Source organism: Heteronotia binoei, chromosome 10, assembly GCF_032191835.1.
Source record: "Heteronotia binoei isolate CCM8104 ecotype False Entrance Well chromosome 10, APGP_CSIRO_Hbin_v1, whole genome shotgun sequence".
NCBI classification, from domain to species: Eukaryota; Metazoa; Chordata; class Lepidosauria; order Squamata; family Gekkonidae; genus Heteronotia; species Heteronotia binoei.
In genome coordinates, this window is record NC_083232.1 from 32,043,537 (window position 1) to 32,060,945 (window position 17,409).

The window sequence follows — 17,409 nt, forward strand, 5'->3', positions numbered from 1 at the left end:
CCAAGATCTCTCTCTTGGTCAGTCTCTTCCAGTTCACACCCCATCAACTTGTATTTGTAGCTGGGATTCTTGGCCCCAATGTGCATTACTTTGCATTTGGCCACATTGAACTGCATCTGCCACGTTGACGCCCACTCACCCAGCCTCAACAGATCCCTTTGGCGTTCCTCACAATCTTCTCTGGTTCTCACCACCCTTCTCACATTTTTACGTATTACTGTTTTATTGCTTTGGCATGCTCATGCTACTCAGATCAAAGGTTTGCTCAATTTGTTAATTTTACCATTCTATCATTGAATCTTAAATTTGTACCATTTTGCATTCTGAGCCACTGCCTACCAGCTATGTGTGGCTCTGCTCACTGTGGTGTTTTTACATTCAGTTTGATCCAGAGTTTTAGAGTCTTCAAATCGCCTGCCACTGTTCCACTTTAATTATTTTCCTTTTACATTTAAGTGTTTCAGTTTGTTGGGGTGAGGTGTCTCTGATCAGAGGACAGCCAGAATACCAGTGCTTAGTTAAATGTATACAACTGCTTGGAAATCATGTCAACACTGCAAAAACAATACAAATTTAAATCACTAGATGACGCAAGCAATGATATGTAAAAATTTCAAGTGCTGTCAGTTCTCATGCAAATTACCACACCTTGTGGTGGCTTTTGGAGGAGTCTTTTAAAATGCAGGAAAACTTTTACAATACAAGTTTGAAACGCCCGTAGAGAAAAGACCAGACCAAAACTAGTCTCGAGAAAAACGATTTTGTGGCGGCGGCAAAACCCAGCTTACTGAAACAAATGTAAATGCCTCGGGAAGCAATGATGGAAACAGTTATGAGAACCAGATTCCTCGTCTGATGAAGTGTGCATAGAGCAAACGAAAGTTTATGTTCTGAATAAAACTAAGTTGGTCTTAAAGGTGCAACTTGACTCCTGTTTTTTGAACATTGTTATGGATATTTTCAGAGACACAATCTTCTCTACTGTACCATATCTTTGTGTGTTAGTGTTTCAGAGGATAGCTGTGTTGGTCTGAAGTAGCAGCTAGATTCAACACCTTTAGTACTTGAGAGACCAAGAAGATTTTGGGAGTATACGCTTTCAAGAATCAAAGCTCCAAGGGAGCTATTGGACTCATGTTTGACATTTTGACATTTACTTGATCCTGGACCCAATTTCAAAAGAGAAAGGAAAAATGAAAACACGAAAACCAGAATGTTCAGCACATCTTAATTAGTACATTTCCTTGAAAATTCGCAGTGGAAAAAGGTTATATGAAATACTTCAGTTCTAACAACAAATTATTCAAATCATTCAAACAAATTATACCTGCTTTTGAATTTTAGTAATTATTATCATTATTTATGCTTCCAAAAGTGATATAAAAACTGTCAAATTTGCAAAAATGTCAGCATTCCTCAGTATTCTGTATTCCTGAAGCATAAGTTGTAAGAATTTCTGATTTCCTTAGATTTTTCTTCTAGAAACAATGCAAGATTACGCCCTGTAGTATTAGGATCAAGTAGCTTCACAAGTGGTATATTAACTCTTCGTTCCTGAAAAATGCGATTCTGCAGAGTCATGGCTAACATAGAATCAATGCCACTGGACAAAAGTGATGAATCCATTGCAATATCACTTGGATCTGTACCACTGAGCTGGCTCATCAAGGACATGATATAATCTTCATTTTTTACTGGAACCAAGTCCTGGGACACAGTTTGCTCTGAAACCTCAAGCTTCCCACCACTGACTTCCATGATGACTGAATGCATGCGATTTCTGAATGCAAGATTTTGCGAAATGAAATAACTGGTTAAATTTTTGAAGTTGAACTTTATGATCGCTTGTTGAGGATTGTTCTGAATTAAACTGTACTTTAAATATTCATAAAAATCTTTCACTTGCAGAATCCCTATACCTTTTGATTCTAATAAATTCTGAATTTCGTTTTGATTTTGCAGTAATCCAAGATTCAAGGCACCCCAGTTAATGGACTGTCCTGCAAGTCCATGGTTTCTCCTGTAATGGCAGAAAAGGTCCAGGAAGGAATTGGCCGCAGCATAGTTTGCCTGCATTGAATTTCCAAGGAATGAAGCAACTGATGAATAACATACAAAATAGTCAAGATCCTGCCCTCGAGTAGCGTGGTGAAGATTCATGACTCCTGCAACCTTAGGACTGAAAACTTCCTCAAAATCAGATATGGTCAAGGCTTCAATGGATCCATCATGTAAAACCACAGCACTGTGAAATACCCCTTTGATTGGGCACTTTGGAAAGATCTTGCCAACTGCACCAATAGCTTTCTCAACGTCAGATCTAAAGATGACATTGCATTGCTGAGTGATTATTCTGCTCCATTTATTCTGATGCTGCAAATCCCTTATTTCTTTCTGCTTCTCAGCACTTGGGTTTCTCCGTGAAAGAATCACAATGCCTCCTCCTCCATTTTCAGCAATGAATCTAACTGTTTCAAAGCCAAGCCCAGTGAGTCCTCCTGTAACTATGTAAACAGCATTCTCCTTAAACATTTTCCCCGTTCCTCCATACAGGGGAATATCTGAAAAAAGGTGGTTGTGCACATTACCTTTTAACATTACAAAGGGGACAGCTTTTCTGGTAAAATGGGATGATGCTGAAGAACCCAAGTTCTCACATTTCTCTGTTTGCTGGAAAACTGAGCAAGGTAAGTTCAGAAACTGTTTCTGTTGCAATGACTCCACCCAACTGGAAAAAGGCATTGTTGTTTTCTTCAGAGATGCTTTCTGAAAAATGCTGGTAAGACTGAGAATATGAATTTGAACGTTTTCACAATCCGTTCTGATGAGAGATCTCAGACACTCTGCATGGTGGTTGTCACATATTACTACTACATCCTGGAGTTTTGAAAAGCAACCTAAGCCATCTTTGGGCAACCTTTCTAGAGGAGGTAGGAAAATGAGGGCATTGCATTGATCAGCACATAGCTCCAGATTGCTGTCAGATCTTGTATATATGGTTTTCCATCCTGCTTCCTGAGCTGATAGATGCAACACTTTGCACAAAACTGACTCTGGTTCAGTAGAAATAATGCCTAAAGATCCCTTCATTTCTGGCAAGGTCTGATGCAAAACCTCCCATGCTATTCTAAAGAAGGATACACATGGCACAGTTTCAAAGCATGGGAATTTCTGAGTGCTAAAGCAAGCCGCCTCTGGGATCCTGATTCTGGAAGATGCAGTCACTGGGTAACATGAAGCAATGTGGTCTCCCACCTTAACCCCTCTCACTTTGCTGCCAGCTGCAACTACTGTCCCGCTGCAATCCAGAGCTAGGAGCCTGTGCTTATCAATTGTCTGTGAATTCCAGTATAACGTGTTTCCAAAGTTACTGCTAGAGACACTAACAGGAAAGTAGTCTTCAGAATGGAGACTTATTTTTTCAATCTGAACTTCAACACAGTGCTCATCAACAGGAATATCAGTGTTATCATCCAGCTCAGCAAATAAGTCCCTCACTTCATACGGGTCAGAAGTGAAAAGACTGAAGCACTCAGTACTCTGACAAGCTTGAGGAGGTAAATTGTCATCTACATCCTTGACCAACGAACGTCTGATCTCAGATACATATGTTCTCCCATGATGGATATGGATTTCAGAATAATCATCATTATATTCTACTAAAGCATCTGCTAAGGCTGAGATGTCCATTGTGCTTGTGGTACTAATATCAATAATCTGAAATGTGATTTCTGAAACTTCAACCATACAGCTTCGCATCATGCCATACAAAGCAAAGCCAGGATTAATGTGGTCTACAGACTTCTCTGCAGTCCTGTATGTGATGATCTTGATGGAAGAATGAATGTTCTTTGCTCTCAAAGCAATAATGATTTGCCGAAGAGCTTCACAGCATTTTGATAAATCTGCAACCACAGAGTCTGGATCTCCTTCATTTAACTGTTGGATTCCCCACATAAACAAAACATTGGTGTAATCCTGTAGCACCAGTTTAAGTTTTTCCTGTGCAGGCGATTCCAAGCTTCTGACTTCCAGCAATTTCTCCCAGTCTTTGTATATCAAAAACTTAGAATCTTTATGTAAAAATTTTTGCAGCCGCTTAGAGACTCCTATATTATCAGCAAACACTGCTGCCTTGGGTGTATCTCCTGAGTTCTGGATCATGTGGGAATGTGGTATTTCCTTCCATTTATTTTCAAATAGCATATTATCTTCACTTCTGGAAGCTTCCTTCATAAGAGTAATCCTAACACATTTCAGCTCAGCTAAGATGGAACCATGTTTATCTGTAAAGCATCCACAGAACTCTATGTACTTCTCTGTCGATTTGCTTATTTTCAGATACATCAGCATTTCCTCTTCCAAAGGTCTGACTATGACAAGACTGTTTATGGAAGATGGAAATCCGATACTATATTTGGAAGTTTTTGTAATAATCACCCCTGTCATTTGCAGAAAGCAGTCTAAGAGTATTGGATGGATAAAATACTCATGCATTTCTGCTGCAATTTGTTTTTTCACTTTAATGAAAGAAATAGCTTCCTTTAGTTCTTTACAGTAAAAAACATCATTCATCTGCTTCACTGTTGAATCATACTGGAACCCAAAGGAAGATAACATTTCATAGATTGCATTGTTGCTTATGCAAGATCTACACCGTTGAAAAATATCTGTGTAGGAAATACTCTTTTCTTCAAGTGGTATTTTTTGTCTCACTGTGATGTGTCCCAATGCATAAACTGTACCCGACAGGGATAGTATTTTGAAATCTTGTGCTTCTTTTTGCAATTCAACTTTTACTTTCAAAACATGGGAATGTTCATTTAAAACACAAGGTGATATAAACCTTATCATCACCTGACCAAACTGCAAGGGAATTTTGAGTCTTGCACTAGTCATCACAGCTGCTAAAGCAAGTTCAACAAAAAAGGCACCAGGAACTAGAGTGACACCATTGTGCTTGTGCCCATAGATGTACGGTGTCTGCACCTGAGATATGGAAGATGTGAATTCTGTATTGTCACTGCTGATACTATAAATTAAAGGGTGTTTTGAGGCTTTGAGAACTGGTTGTTGCAGCATGTTTATGTGGGACTTCAGCTTCTTACGATCAAACTGATACCTGGGATATGTTGCTGGTACACTTTGATATCCATCATAGAGATGTGGCCAATCTGGACTGAACCCCAGTTCAAATACGCCTTTTATTAATGTAAGAAGTACCTCATACTCTCTGTCAACTTGCAAGGAAGGAAAGACTTTAGTTTGCTTTCCTAATGTTTCAATAATGTTCCTCTGCAATGCTCTGTGGGGACCAATTTCAACAAACACAGCATTCTGCTTATCTTTCACAGAAGTCCAAATGGCCTGGGCAAACATGACAAAATCTCGAACCTGTCTGGCCCAGTAGTTGCCTGAAACAAGGTCATCTTCTGAGGCAGCCTTCCCGGTCACTGTTGAAACCATCTCTAGTTCAGGCTTCTGCTTCTCTAACCCAGAAAGGCTTCCTGCTATCTCTTCCAGTACTGGATCCATCATGTGGCTGTGATATGCAACTGGTACATTTAAAATGTGAAGGAATACATCTCTTCCACCAAATAATTTAACTAGATCTTTCTGAACGGCATTGATGGAATCTGCATCTCCTGACAAGGTACAGGACTGAGGGCTGTTAAACGCTGCAATGCAGACCTTCCCAGAGTATGCGCCAATGGCTTCCGACACCTCTTGAACGGGGATGTTACCAACAACCAGCATTCTGCCTCCCGTGACCTTTGCCTGTAACCTGCTCCTGTGATAGATGACCTTGACAGCATCTTCCAGAGAAATAAAGCCAGCACAATGGGCAGCAGCAACCTCGCCAACTGAGTGGCCAAGAACAGTAGTTGGCTTCATTCCCCAGTGCCGCAAGAGAGTGACCAAGGCCACCTGCAGGATGAAGAGTAAGGGCTGGGCTATTTCGGGCCTTGTCAAGTCATCATCTCCACTTTCCATCAGTTCTAGGATACTCAGCCGTATCCATTGCTGAAATAATCCTTCTGTTTCTTTACATTTGTCTCTGAACACTGGTTCAGATCTCAACAAAGTCTTGAATATTCCTTTCAAATTTGGGCCGTTACCAGAGAAGACAAAAATCAGTTGTGGAGTTTTCTTGGATGGAACCATTTCCATTTCAGCTGCAGATAGTAGCTGCTGTTCTAAGTCTTGCAGAGAAGACACCACAAATGCTTTTCTGTATTTGAAGTTTAGGTGGCTTCTCCTGCAGGCAGATGTATACGCCAGATTTGGGAGCATTACTGACTCACTTGTGTTCACACGTCTAGCAGTGTCTTCCAGTGCTAGTTTGAGAGAGTGACCGGAAGCCGCAGAAAGGACAAACAATTCAACAGGCCTTTTGATTGAGGGAAGAATTGGGGTTTGTTTAACCTGTCTGACAACAACATGGGCATTAGTGCCCCCAAATCCAAAACAGTTGACCCCAGCCACCCTGCCAAATTCACTAGACTCCTCCCACTTCTCCACATGAGTTGGAATGGAGAGATTTAATCTCTGTGTATCGATGCTACTAGTGCTCTCAGAAAAGTGTAACGAGGGGACAATCTTTCCATGGTGCATCATGAGAAGAACCTTGATTAAGCCTGCAGCCCCAGCAGCTGACTCCGTGTGCCCAATGTTCCCTTTTACGGAGCCCATCTTGAGAGCGGGCAGTTTAGGAGGCCTCTTTTTACCAATGATGTTGCCTATACTCTCGGCCTCAGTGGGATCTCCGGCAGGGGTTCCTGTGCCATGGGCCTCAATATACTGCAGCATGGATGGATCGACATGAGATGGATAAATGCTGCGTAGCAAGTTTTCCTGTTCCTGTTGAGATGGTCTGGTGATTGGAGTGACAGATCTTCCATTCTGATTGACGACGCTGTTGCTGATAACACCCCATATTTTGTTGAAATCTTCTTTTGCCTGTTGTTGAAAAGAGGGGAGGAATAAAGAATTACTTAAGATTGTGAAAAGTTAGAACAGCAGACTTAGAGATTACATTACTACTGGAATAGTTCACAGTTCCAATAATCAGATATATTCCGCATTTTGTAACATGAAGTATATTTTCAGGCCATCCATCCTAGAAACTTTGATGTTATCAGGGCAGAATTATGCAGAAAGTTTCCTAGGAATCTCTAAGGCCTGATCCGTTTAGGAGTTTATAGTAACTGGATAAGACAAGCTGATTTATAAGTAGTACCTTCTGCAATGGTTTTAGCAACAGAACACCACAACCTTCTCCTCTTCCATAACCATCTGCTTTTCCAGAGAAGGGTTTACTGATTCCTTCAGGAGAAATCATTTTTGCTTTAGTCAGTGTTACAAACATCTGTGGATCTATGATGCAGTTTACTCCTCCACACACAGCCGCTTCACAATCTCCTTTGCAATTAAAAAAGAAAAGAATTGTCTGTTCTGGATGTCTGTTCTGGGTGCACTTTGGTCTTGCTCTTGGTTGATTCTATACTACACTGGTTTACATCTGGCATAAAAACCTGCAGAGTTTACATTGGCTGGGAGATAGGTAATATCAAATCGAGCACAAGAGGGTGCAAAACATGTGTGGAACAGACATTTCCCCCCTCCCCAAGGAACAGGAACTTACAAGTGAGGAAAATGAGATTGCGCAAAAGCCCAATAACCCAAATGCTTTTTATAAATCATAGTGAGTAAATCATATTTCCTGCAGATCTTATTTTTCTCTTAATCCTTTGGTTTGCAACTACTCCACATGATGCCACTCATCAGCCCACCTTTCACAATAACTCCCCAAGTGCTATCTTGTGTGCTATGTTATGAAAGAACAAGCACCCAGTGAGTCTAGCCCGCCCCCCCTCCCCCCCCCCCCCCCCCCCGCAATAAGCAGATCCCAAGTACACTAACTTGGAAAATCTTTGTCCTCTTGTACTCATTTCTGGCTCTTATGAGAACAGGCTTTCCCTTTTCAGACAACACAACTGCATTAACCAGGAGTCCACTAACCATTTAGATTCTCTGAGTACATGCAGTCTGTGAACAGGGCGATGTGTATATTTACCATGAACATTCAACTCTACTGAAGAAAAGTTGGTTTTTATACCCTGATTTTCTCTACTTAAGAAGTCTCAAAGCAGCTTACAACCATCTGCCTTCCCTTCCTCTCTACAACAAGCACCTTGTGAGGTAGGTGGAACTGAGAGTTCTGAGAGAACTGTGACTGGCCCAAGGTCAGTCATGCTTCATGTGAAGGAGTGGGGAATCAAACCCCATTCTCCAGATTACAGTCTGCCACTCTGAACCGCTACACAACACTGGCACTGGATTTTTCAGCGTTTGCTTCCTCACACACCAATTCCTTATGCACATGGTAAATATGGGCATTGTCCCTATTTACACAAAATAGCAAATGCATTTATTAGAGGGATCATGAGAAATGCGTGCTTCCAATACATAAAGTTTGTAGACACATGGAGTGTGACAATGTGACATCTGAGAAAAGCTAGTTATCTTTAGGTTTTGCTAGAATCCAAATCATACCCCAGGATATTCCAATTCATTTCTGCTTAACTATTTTTGTAATTAACATTGCTAAATAGGAAACATTCTTAATCCTCATAGGAATACCTTGTTTAATTGCATGTGAGGCAAAGTGCAAAGCATAATGGAATGAGGAACAGGCGGTGTCAATAGCAATGGACGGCCCAGTCAGATTAAAAGTGTATGAAATCCGGTTAGCAGCTATGCTCATTGCTGCCCCCGTGCCATCATAATGGTTTATTTCAGAGGTGCCATAGGTTCTTATAAGCCCATAGTCTCGATTCATCATACCTGTAAAAAACATAGCAACTATGAGACAGATCATATAAGAGTCTCCTCATGAAAATTAGATTGCAGTTATTGCTCAGAGATTTAACACACACAGTGGTCCAATATATATGGCAGGCACATAAAACAGCTTAGGATACAAAAATTTATCAGACCTGGGACCACTAACAAAAGAAAATATTATACAAAAATATCAGAAGGACATTCAGACACCACCAACCCTCTTCTTTTGCATAAAATGGCTGGCCATAGGAGCTTCAATCACATGGTTCCTAAGTCTGCTTCTGTGTTCCAGAATATGTACTCTAAGGGCTCAAGTAGTGCTGCAAAAGAATCATGACTGAAGATTTTTGTTTTTTCACCTTATACAAATATGAACAAACATACAGAAATGAAGACGTGCACAAGAACCTGCTGCAAAAAGAGGCATACTGGATACACCAGTTGAATTGCATTTCTCCATATGGACTGAATACGACCAATGATTTGACATGTTTTTTATGAATGGTCTTCTTTATACTGTGTGATAACATATTTTTGTATAAATTATGGGATTTGACATTCTTTGTATGGAATATTTTGTATGTTGTATCTGCTGTGATATAGTTTGTGGTGCTTGTTTCTTTTAGCATGTTGCATTAGAAATATGTTACTTTACCTTTAAGAGGTTTGTGTAACGGCTGCTGTAAATGAGATGTTTGCCTTTTTAAACATGTTAGTTGCACCATTAGGGTGTGCAAGAAGCCACATACTGAGCTGTAGCCGATGTGAAATTGCTGCTGGAGATGCTCTGCATCCCTCTTTTTTGAAAATTGTGTAAAGAATCTATATAATTGAATCAATATGTAAGTATGATATAGTTTTTCACTGGAAGAGGGTTGGTGGTGTCTGAATGTCCTTCTGATATTTTTGTATAATATTTTCTTTTGTTAGTGGTCCCAGGTCTGATGAAGACTGGAAAGAAACAAGTACTTAATCAATTGGCTTGTCACCACACTACTTTGGAACTTGAATGTACATGATTGGACAATTGGACCGGTTTCCATATACTTCTTAGTAAATTGGTCACTAGCTGGCATTTTTTGTTGTGTTATCCATTATAGTGACCTCTCTCGGATTGTATTCTAAAACTTAATTTGTGGCACTGGGCAAATCATTAGTTTTGCACAAGCCTTTAAACTTCAGTTTTTCCAACATCAAAAGTTGGAATAATAACCATTGAGAACAGGCAGTGCAATCCTAAACAGATTTACATCTTTCTATTGACTTCAATGTTACAATTATTTGACTCAATTTAGAAGAAGAAGACAGCAGATTTATACCCCGCCCTTCTTCTGAATCAGTCTCAGAGTGACTTACAATCTCCTTTATCTCCTTCCCTCACAACAGAAACCCTGTGAGGTGGGTGGGGCCAAGAGAACTCTCACAGCAGCCGCCCTTTCAAGAACAACTCCTATGAGAGCTATGGCTAATCCAAGGCCATTCCAGCAGTTGCAAGTGGAGGAGTGGGGAATCAAACCTGGTTCTCCCAGATAAGAGTCTGCGCACTTAACCACTACACCAAACTGGCTTAGGATTGTACTCAGTGTTGTGAAAATAGTAAAGCAAATGGTTTGCTCATAATGACTAATAATTGTTTGAATTCTCTCCAGTCTCATTTCAGGCCTAATTATGGGACTGAAACAGCCCTGGTTGTTCTGGTAAATGACCTGAGCCAGAAAATAAACAGTGGGAGTGCAACTCTGTTGATTCTCCTGGACCTAACAGCAACTTTGATCATGGTGTCCTTATGGACTACCCTTCCAGACACCGTTCTGCAGGGGTTCTGGTCCCACCTGGAAGGTAGGTTTCAGAAAGTGATGCTGGGGGGACTGTTCCTCAACCCTTTTGCTCTTTGGCCCATGCAGTACTGTAAGGCTCCATCTTTGAAATCTACTTGAAATGCTGGGTGAGGCATGGTTGTCACCCATATGCAGATGACACTGAGCTCTATCTCGCACTTCTGGCTGATTCCAGGAAGATCGCAGAAACCTTGATCTAGTCCCTGGAGGCAATTTTGGACTGGATGCAGGCTAATAAACTGAAACTTAATCCAAGACAGAAATGCTATTGGTGAAAAAAAGCTATGGCCTGGAATTTAAGATGTCACCAGAACTGGATGAGATTGCAAGTTCTTGAAGGAACCAATGAGTAACCTGAGGTTGCTCTTGGACCCAAGCCTACTGCTGGATAAGCAGGTGGCAGGTGTGGCCAGAAGCATCTTTTATGAGCTTTGACTAGTTAGCCAGGTGTGGCCTTTCCTGGGCAGAAAAAATCTGGTCATTATGGTACAGGTCCTAGTTACATCTAGATTAGATTATGGCAATGACTTCTATGTGGGCTGCCCTTAAAAGTGTTCCAAAACTTGAATTGGCACAGAATACTGCAGCCAGGAAGCTGACAGAAATTGGTTATAGGTACCATATCACTTCAGTCTTGGCTTGTCTAAATTGGCTTTCAGTTTAAGGTGTTGGTCTTGACTTTTAAAGTCCTGTATGGTTTGGAACCAAAATACCTGAAGGACTGCCTACTTTCTTAGAAACCTATCCCACCACTGTGGTCCTGCTTCCAGTATCTCTGCCTTCTGAGATCAGGCACCTGGCAACACGGGCCTTCTTGGTTTCTCAAGGACACCTGTTTCTCAAGAAGACTCATCTGTCCCCTTCTGTTGCCACTGCCCACCAGTGGGTGGAGACTTTTTTTGTTTCATCTGGCATTCCCTCATTGATCCCTCCTTCCTGCCCTGATTGTAATTGTTTTTGACTTTGGATGTGTGTTTTAGCTCTGGTTTAAAGTGTCTGGTTTAAAGTGTTAGTGTTAATGGTTTTTAAGATGTGATCATATCATATATGTTTTTAATCAGCCAGCCGCCTCTGTTACCCTTATGAGGGCTGAAAGATGGGGTATAAATGTTGTTAATAAATTAATTAAATTATATGTAAATTCTGATTCATCAACCTAATATGATTTATGCAGATCTATAAAAATTATAAGCCACTTTTTTCAATTAAAAGGTTTATAGAGCTGTATACAGTAACATCAAATTAAGAATAAATTAAAAAATCAAAACAGTCGGATGTGATAGAATAAAAATAATCATAATGGGAACAGGTAAAAATCAAAACTCCTAAACAATTACCATAAAACAGTAAAAGCATACATCTGGTGCTAAAGGCACAGGACAATTAAGGGCCTTGGCTTGGCATCTAGAAGAAATTGATGCAAGTGCCTCCCAGTTTGTCTTGGGAGGGCACTCCCCATTTGGGCTGAAAAGGCCATCTCCATAGCTGCCTGAATCTCAGATGGACAGTAACCCAGAGAAGAGTGCCCAGTACAGAAACTGTATGTATGTATTCCTATACTCTAAAATACTAAATTTGATGTAAGGCGGCACATGCTGCATAGTCAAGATTGCTTTGACACACTGAAACTACAGGAAAATTCATTTTAATTGACTTTTGCACATTTCAGAAATAGTTTGAACAAGCATTGCATACTCCATTTTGGCAGTGAAATCCTACATAGTTACACCCATCTAAGTCCACTGAAATTCCTAAAATAGCGAAATTGTTTTTATGGCCAAACAATTGTCTTACCAACAAAAACTCCTGTTTTGGTGCCACTAATATTTTCTCTAGTGATTCCAGCATCTTCCAGTGCTCTATAGGTACATTCCAGAAGCAATTTCTGCTGGGGATCCATGCACTCAGCTTCCACATCATTGATTCCAAAAAGCTTGTTGTCAAATGTGTTAAACCTACAAAACAAAAGTCACATGCCCTGACCTGGATAGCCCAGGCAAGCCCAATCTCATCAGATCTCAGAAGCTAAGCAGGGCTAACCCTGGCAAGTACTTGGATGGGTGACCTCCTTGGAATACCACAACCAGGAGGCAGATGAAGCCTGTACCAAGTCACTTCTCTGAAGGTTCTCCATTCCCCATTAGGGGTCACCAAAAGCCACTTTGGGTCCCTCTGGGGAGCTAAGTGGCCTAAAGTGTCCCCAAACCAGTAAGTAGATATATAAATAAATAAATGCAATGTGTTGAGTTGACCTTGGCTTAGCATGGTGCTTTTGATATGTTTACAACCAGGCCTTGAATGCAACAGGCTTTCCTTAATGTCTGCTCCACAGCTACTAGGCTTGCCAATCCCCAGGTCCCAGCGGGGGTTCTCCTGCTTTCCCAGGATCCTTCCCGCTCCCAGTCAGCTGGTCAGTGGGGAGAAGCCCCGCCCCACAGCCACCATGTGCCTTTCCACCTCCAGAAGCTTCAGACTCCACTTGGAAAGGCTTCCTCTTGGGATGGTGTGTCTGTGTCTTTAAGGCTGAATGGGGGCAGGGGGAGCAGGCAGAACAACATGGCTGCTCCCAGTGGCTGTGAAAGCAGCCCAGACTCCATTGGTTGCACAATCTCTTCGGAGGTCCTTTGCATAGGAAGGGTAAACTTGAACATTTGGTTGCTCTGTGTTACTTTGAAGAAGTTGGAAGTTCAGCAACTCGTGAGTAGAGATGTCAATCCCCAGGTGGAAGCAGGCCCTTCCCCACTTCAGAGTCATCAGAAACGGGGTGGGGGAGGGAAATGTCTGCTGGGCACTTCATTATTCCCTATGGAGATCAATCCCCAAAGGGTATAATGGATAATTCATATGGGGGTATCTGAGGCTCTGGTGGGGCTGTTTTTTGAGGTAGAGGCACCAGATTTTCAGCATAGCAGCTGACGAATCTCTTCAAAATGCTCTCCAAGTTTCAAAAAGATTGGACAAGAGGGTCCAATTCTATGAGCCCCAAAAGAATGTGCCCCTATTCTTCATTTTTTTGAATGTAGGGAAGGCATTTAAAAGGTGTGCCTTTCCTTTAAATGTGATGGCCAGAACTCCCTTTGGAGTTCAGTTGTGCTTGTCACAACTTTGCTTATGGCTCCACCCCAAAGTCTCCTGGCTCCATCCCCAAAGTCTCCTGGCTCCACCCCCAAAGTCCCCAGATATTTCTTGAATTGGACTTGGTAACCCTAATAGCAACTAATATTCAAAAGTATAACTATCTCTGGACATGGAGATTTTATGTATCCATCCACCATGGCTAACAGTTACTGATAACTTCCATCTTCCATCAACTTGGCTAATCTCCTGTTAAAACCATCTAAGTTAAAGGCCATCAGTAAATTCTAAAAATTAATTAAGTACTGTGATGGATTTTCTGGAAGCTAGATACCACCCCACAGGATTTTTCCTTCTATGCCTACTGCAAGGCAAGGAGGAGGTAACAGTTCCCCCACATAAACAATGTGATAGGCTCCTCAGGAGGCAGCCAAGAGTTTTTAAAAAGGGTGGTTTGGGGAGAAGTGTGGGGCTGAACATGAACACATCAGCACATGAAGCTGCCTTACACTGAATCAGACTGTTGGGAAGGGATGGTGGCTCAGTGGTAGAGCATCTGCTTGGTAAGCAGAAGATCCCAGGTTCAATCCCCGGCATCTCCAACTAAAAAGGGTCCAGGCAAATAGGTGTGAAAAACCTCAGCTTGAGAGCCTGGAGAGCCGCTGCCTGACTGAGTAGACAATACTGACTTTGATGGACCAAGGGTATGATTCAGTATAAGGCAGCTTCATATGTTCATGTCAGTCCATCAAAGTCAGTATTGTCTACTCAGACTGGTGATGGCTCTCCAAGGTACCAGATAGAGGTCTTCCACATCACCTTCTACTTGATCCTTTTAACTGGAGATGCCAGGGAATTGAACCTGGGACCTTCTGCATGCCAAGCAGATGCTCTGCCAGTGAGCCACAGTCCTTTCCCTTATAAAAGGCAAGCAAAAAATCAAGCCAGGGAGGATAAGGAAGAAGCTGCTCTGACTTTGAAAGAGCAGACATCCCACAGTGAGTGAGGAACAAGGTCATACAAACCCCTCCTCTCCCCATTCTGAGGCCTGGGGAACCCCGACAGGAGTCTACAAAAGGGAGGAGAAGCATCTATTCAGATTGGAGGGGTGGGAAACTCATGCATATTCATGTCAGTTCTGCTTTCTGATTGCTTGGAACCTGAGTCAGGTGTATTTTCTACCAGAATAATGTGATTGTTGATTAAGACTTACTCTTCAGTGAAAGCTGCATGTCTTGTGCTTGTTTTTCCTGGTTTGCTGTTATCTGGATCATACCAGTCGTTGATGTTAAATCTTTCAGGTGGTATTACTGTAGTACAGTTTTTGCCTTCTTCTAGCACTCGCCAGAAATTATCAATTCCTTCACCTGGAGATTGAAATTTTAGTATTGCTACTTCCTTTCAAGTTAATTAATCCTAAAATATTCTCAAAGCAAGGGCCCACAGTATTCTGGGACAGATGGGATAATTTATGCAGTAAAAAATAAACTGTAGCAAATTTGGAGGCATAGAACTCCTCTTCTTGCTTTAGACCGGGGTGGCCAAACTGTGACTCGGGAGCCACATGTGGCTTTTTCATACATATTGTGTGGCTCTCAAAGTCCCGACTCTCTGTTGACTGGTTTGGAGAATGCATTTCTTTCTTTAACTCACTTCTCTAAGCCAAGCCAGCTGGCAGCTTGGAGAATGCATTTAAAGTTAAAGTTGCTTTCTTTTCACCTCTCCCCATCTATTTACAGCTCTCAAACATCTGATGTTCATGTCTTGCGGCTCTCAAACATCTGATGTTTATTGTATGTTGCTCTTACATAAAGCAAGTTGGGCCACCCCTGCTTTAGATCTTGTGCCTCCCCCAACAAATGCTGTTCCCTGTACTCAGAAGGCTTCCAGGAACAACACTGGCTAGAGTGTGGGAAGGCTGAATCAATGGAAACTGCTTCCTCATCCCCTCCATCGGCTGCAGCAGGGGTACTAGGCTGACCAATGTGGCAAGCAATTTCCTCTCCTTAATTCTGGCCTTCACTGCCACATACAGTGGCAGGAGCAAAAAATTGGCGGGGGGGATGGCATGATATTCTTAGGAATCTCTATGGTCTTTACAATAGAGATTATGGGAAATTCTAGAGCACTGCACAGCAAAATGGTATCACTTTTGGGTTCACAGTCAGAAATGACATAGTATCACACAATACTATTTTGCTACTTTCCACCCCCACTGCTGCATAAAGCTGGGCTGGCAGCCCTAAACAGCCATATTTTTCCAGTGGTTCAAAACAGCTATAGAACACCAGCCAAAGTCTTCCTTTCCCATGCATGCCTGCATTCATGTGTAAAATGACACCCCAATGAATGGGTTGGATCTAGCCAATTTTCTCATTAGATCTCACCTAATTCTCCTTTATGTCCCCAACATGATTTTGGTCATGCAGATTGCCAGAACAGCCTTTTTTGGTGGACAGTGGGAACCATTATTTCCTTTTCCTTAACTATCAAAACTATCAAAACCCAGTATGGCTCATCCACTTTAAGACTCGTGACAGTATAATTACTTTAGAACTGACCTATAAAAATTGTATTGTAAAAAAAAAATTATTGCAAAATATATGTTTATATATGTAAAAATCTTATATGTTGATGAAATAGATATATGCCTTATTTATTATTCAAAGCATTTTTAGTTTGCTTTCTCCATGGGATCTGCATAGCTCTGGATCTGCATTGTGCTTACCTCCAGGGAAATTACATCCAATCCCCACAATAGCAATTTCATTGTTAGTGTTCATCATTTTTCACATTCTGAAATGGAAAGCTATTTCAATAGAAAATCACTTGCATTTAAAAGAAGAAGAGAGACTGGATTTACCTCCCCACCCCTCACTACCTGGAGTCTCAGAGTGGTTTACAATCTTCTTTCCCTTTTCCTCCCCACAACAGACAATCTGTGAGGTAGGTGGGGCTGAGAGAGCTCTCCCAAAACTGCTCTTGAGCAGAACAGCTTTGAGAGAACTTGTGGCTGACCCAAGGTCACATCAGCAGGTTCATGTGGAGGACTGGAAAATCAAACCCAGTTCTTCCAGATAAGAGTCCTTGCACTTAAGCACTACACCAAATTGGCTCTCAATTTCTCCTACATCAGAGCATGCATCCACGAAGACAACGTAAGAAAGAGACAAGCACTTAAAATTAATAAGAATGCTTTAGTAACTGCAGGACAAAGATCTGGACTAGGAGCCTTCCCAGTTTGCCTATGTTACTTGGACATTTATTTGTAATTATTGAGTTCATTTTCAAAATCTGTATAGAATTGTAGAAAATTAGTTTAAAAATTAACTATATATATAAAAATGGCCACTTCTCCAATGGATCTTAGTGGCCAATTTCAGACTTCTGGCATCTCATTTTCTTTATCTGATACCAGGAAGGAATAAGTAAAAAATAGTGTTAAAAATAATGTTCATGTGAGATAAAGGAATCTAACATGGAAGTTTGAACCAGGTCTTGTTGACTCATTTCTAGTGTGAACCTTGTAAAAATATTTAGTATTGAAAAGTAGGGTTTCCACCCTCCAGGTGGAGCTTCGGGTTCTTCAGGAATTTCAGTTGATCTCCACCCTACAGAGATCAGTTCCCCTGGAGAAAATGGCTGCTTT

At 41.4% G+C, this 17,409-nt stretch overlaps 1 protein-coding gene across 1 annotated transcript; it reads right to left on the minus strand.

Moving 5' to 3' along the window:
- Positions 1-1,416: 1,416 nt before the first annotated feature.
- LOC132578355 (uncharacterized) lies at positions 1,417-16,562 on the minus strand. Its single transcript, XM_060248299.1, has 6 exons — positions 16,489-16,562; positions 14,974-15,127; positions 12,480-12,640; positions 8,644-8,847; positions 7,241-7,422; positions 1,417-6,960 (listed from the first exon to the last, which is right to left on the minus strand). The coding sequence occupies exons 1-6, from the start codon at positions 16,544-16,546 to the stop codon at positions 1,417-1,419; spliced, it is 6,303 nt and encodes a 2,100-aa protein (XP_060104282.1). The 5' UTR covers positions 16,547-16,562.
- Between the last annotated feature and the right edge of the window lie 847 nt (positions 16,563-17,409).

Bases quoted from the DNA above. Each gene is read 5' to 3' on its own strand.
- LOC132578355 (XM_060248299.1), bottom strand. From the start codon at position 16,546: ATGATGAACACTAACAATGAAATTGCTATTGTGGGGATTGGATGTAAT. The intron at 7,423-8,643 runs GTATTCCTATGA...TTAATTGCAAAG, and splicing joins CTCACATGCAATTAAACAAG to GAGATTGTGAAGCGGCTGTG. The intron at 6,961-7,240 runs GTACTACTTATA...TTTCAACAACAG, and splicing joins TGCTAAAACCATTGCAGAAG to GCAAAAGAAGATTTCAACAA.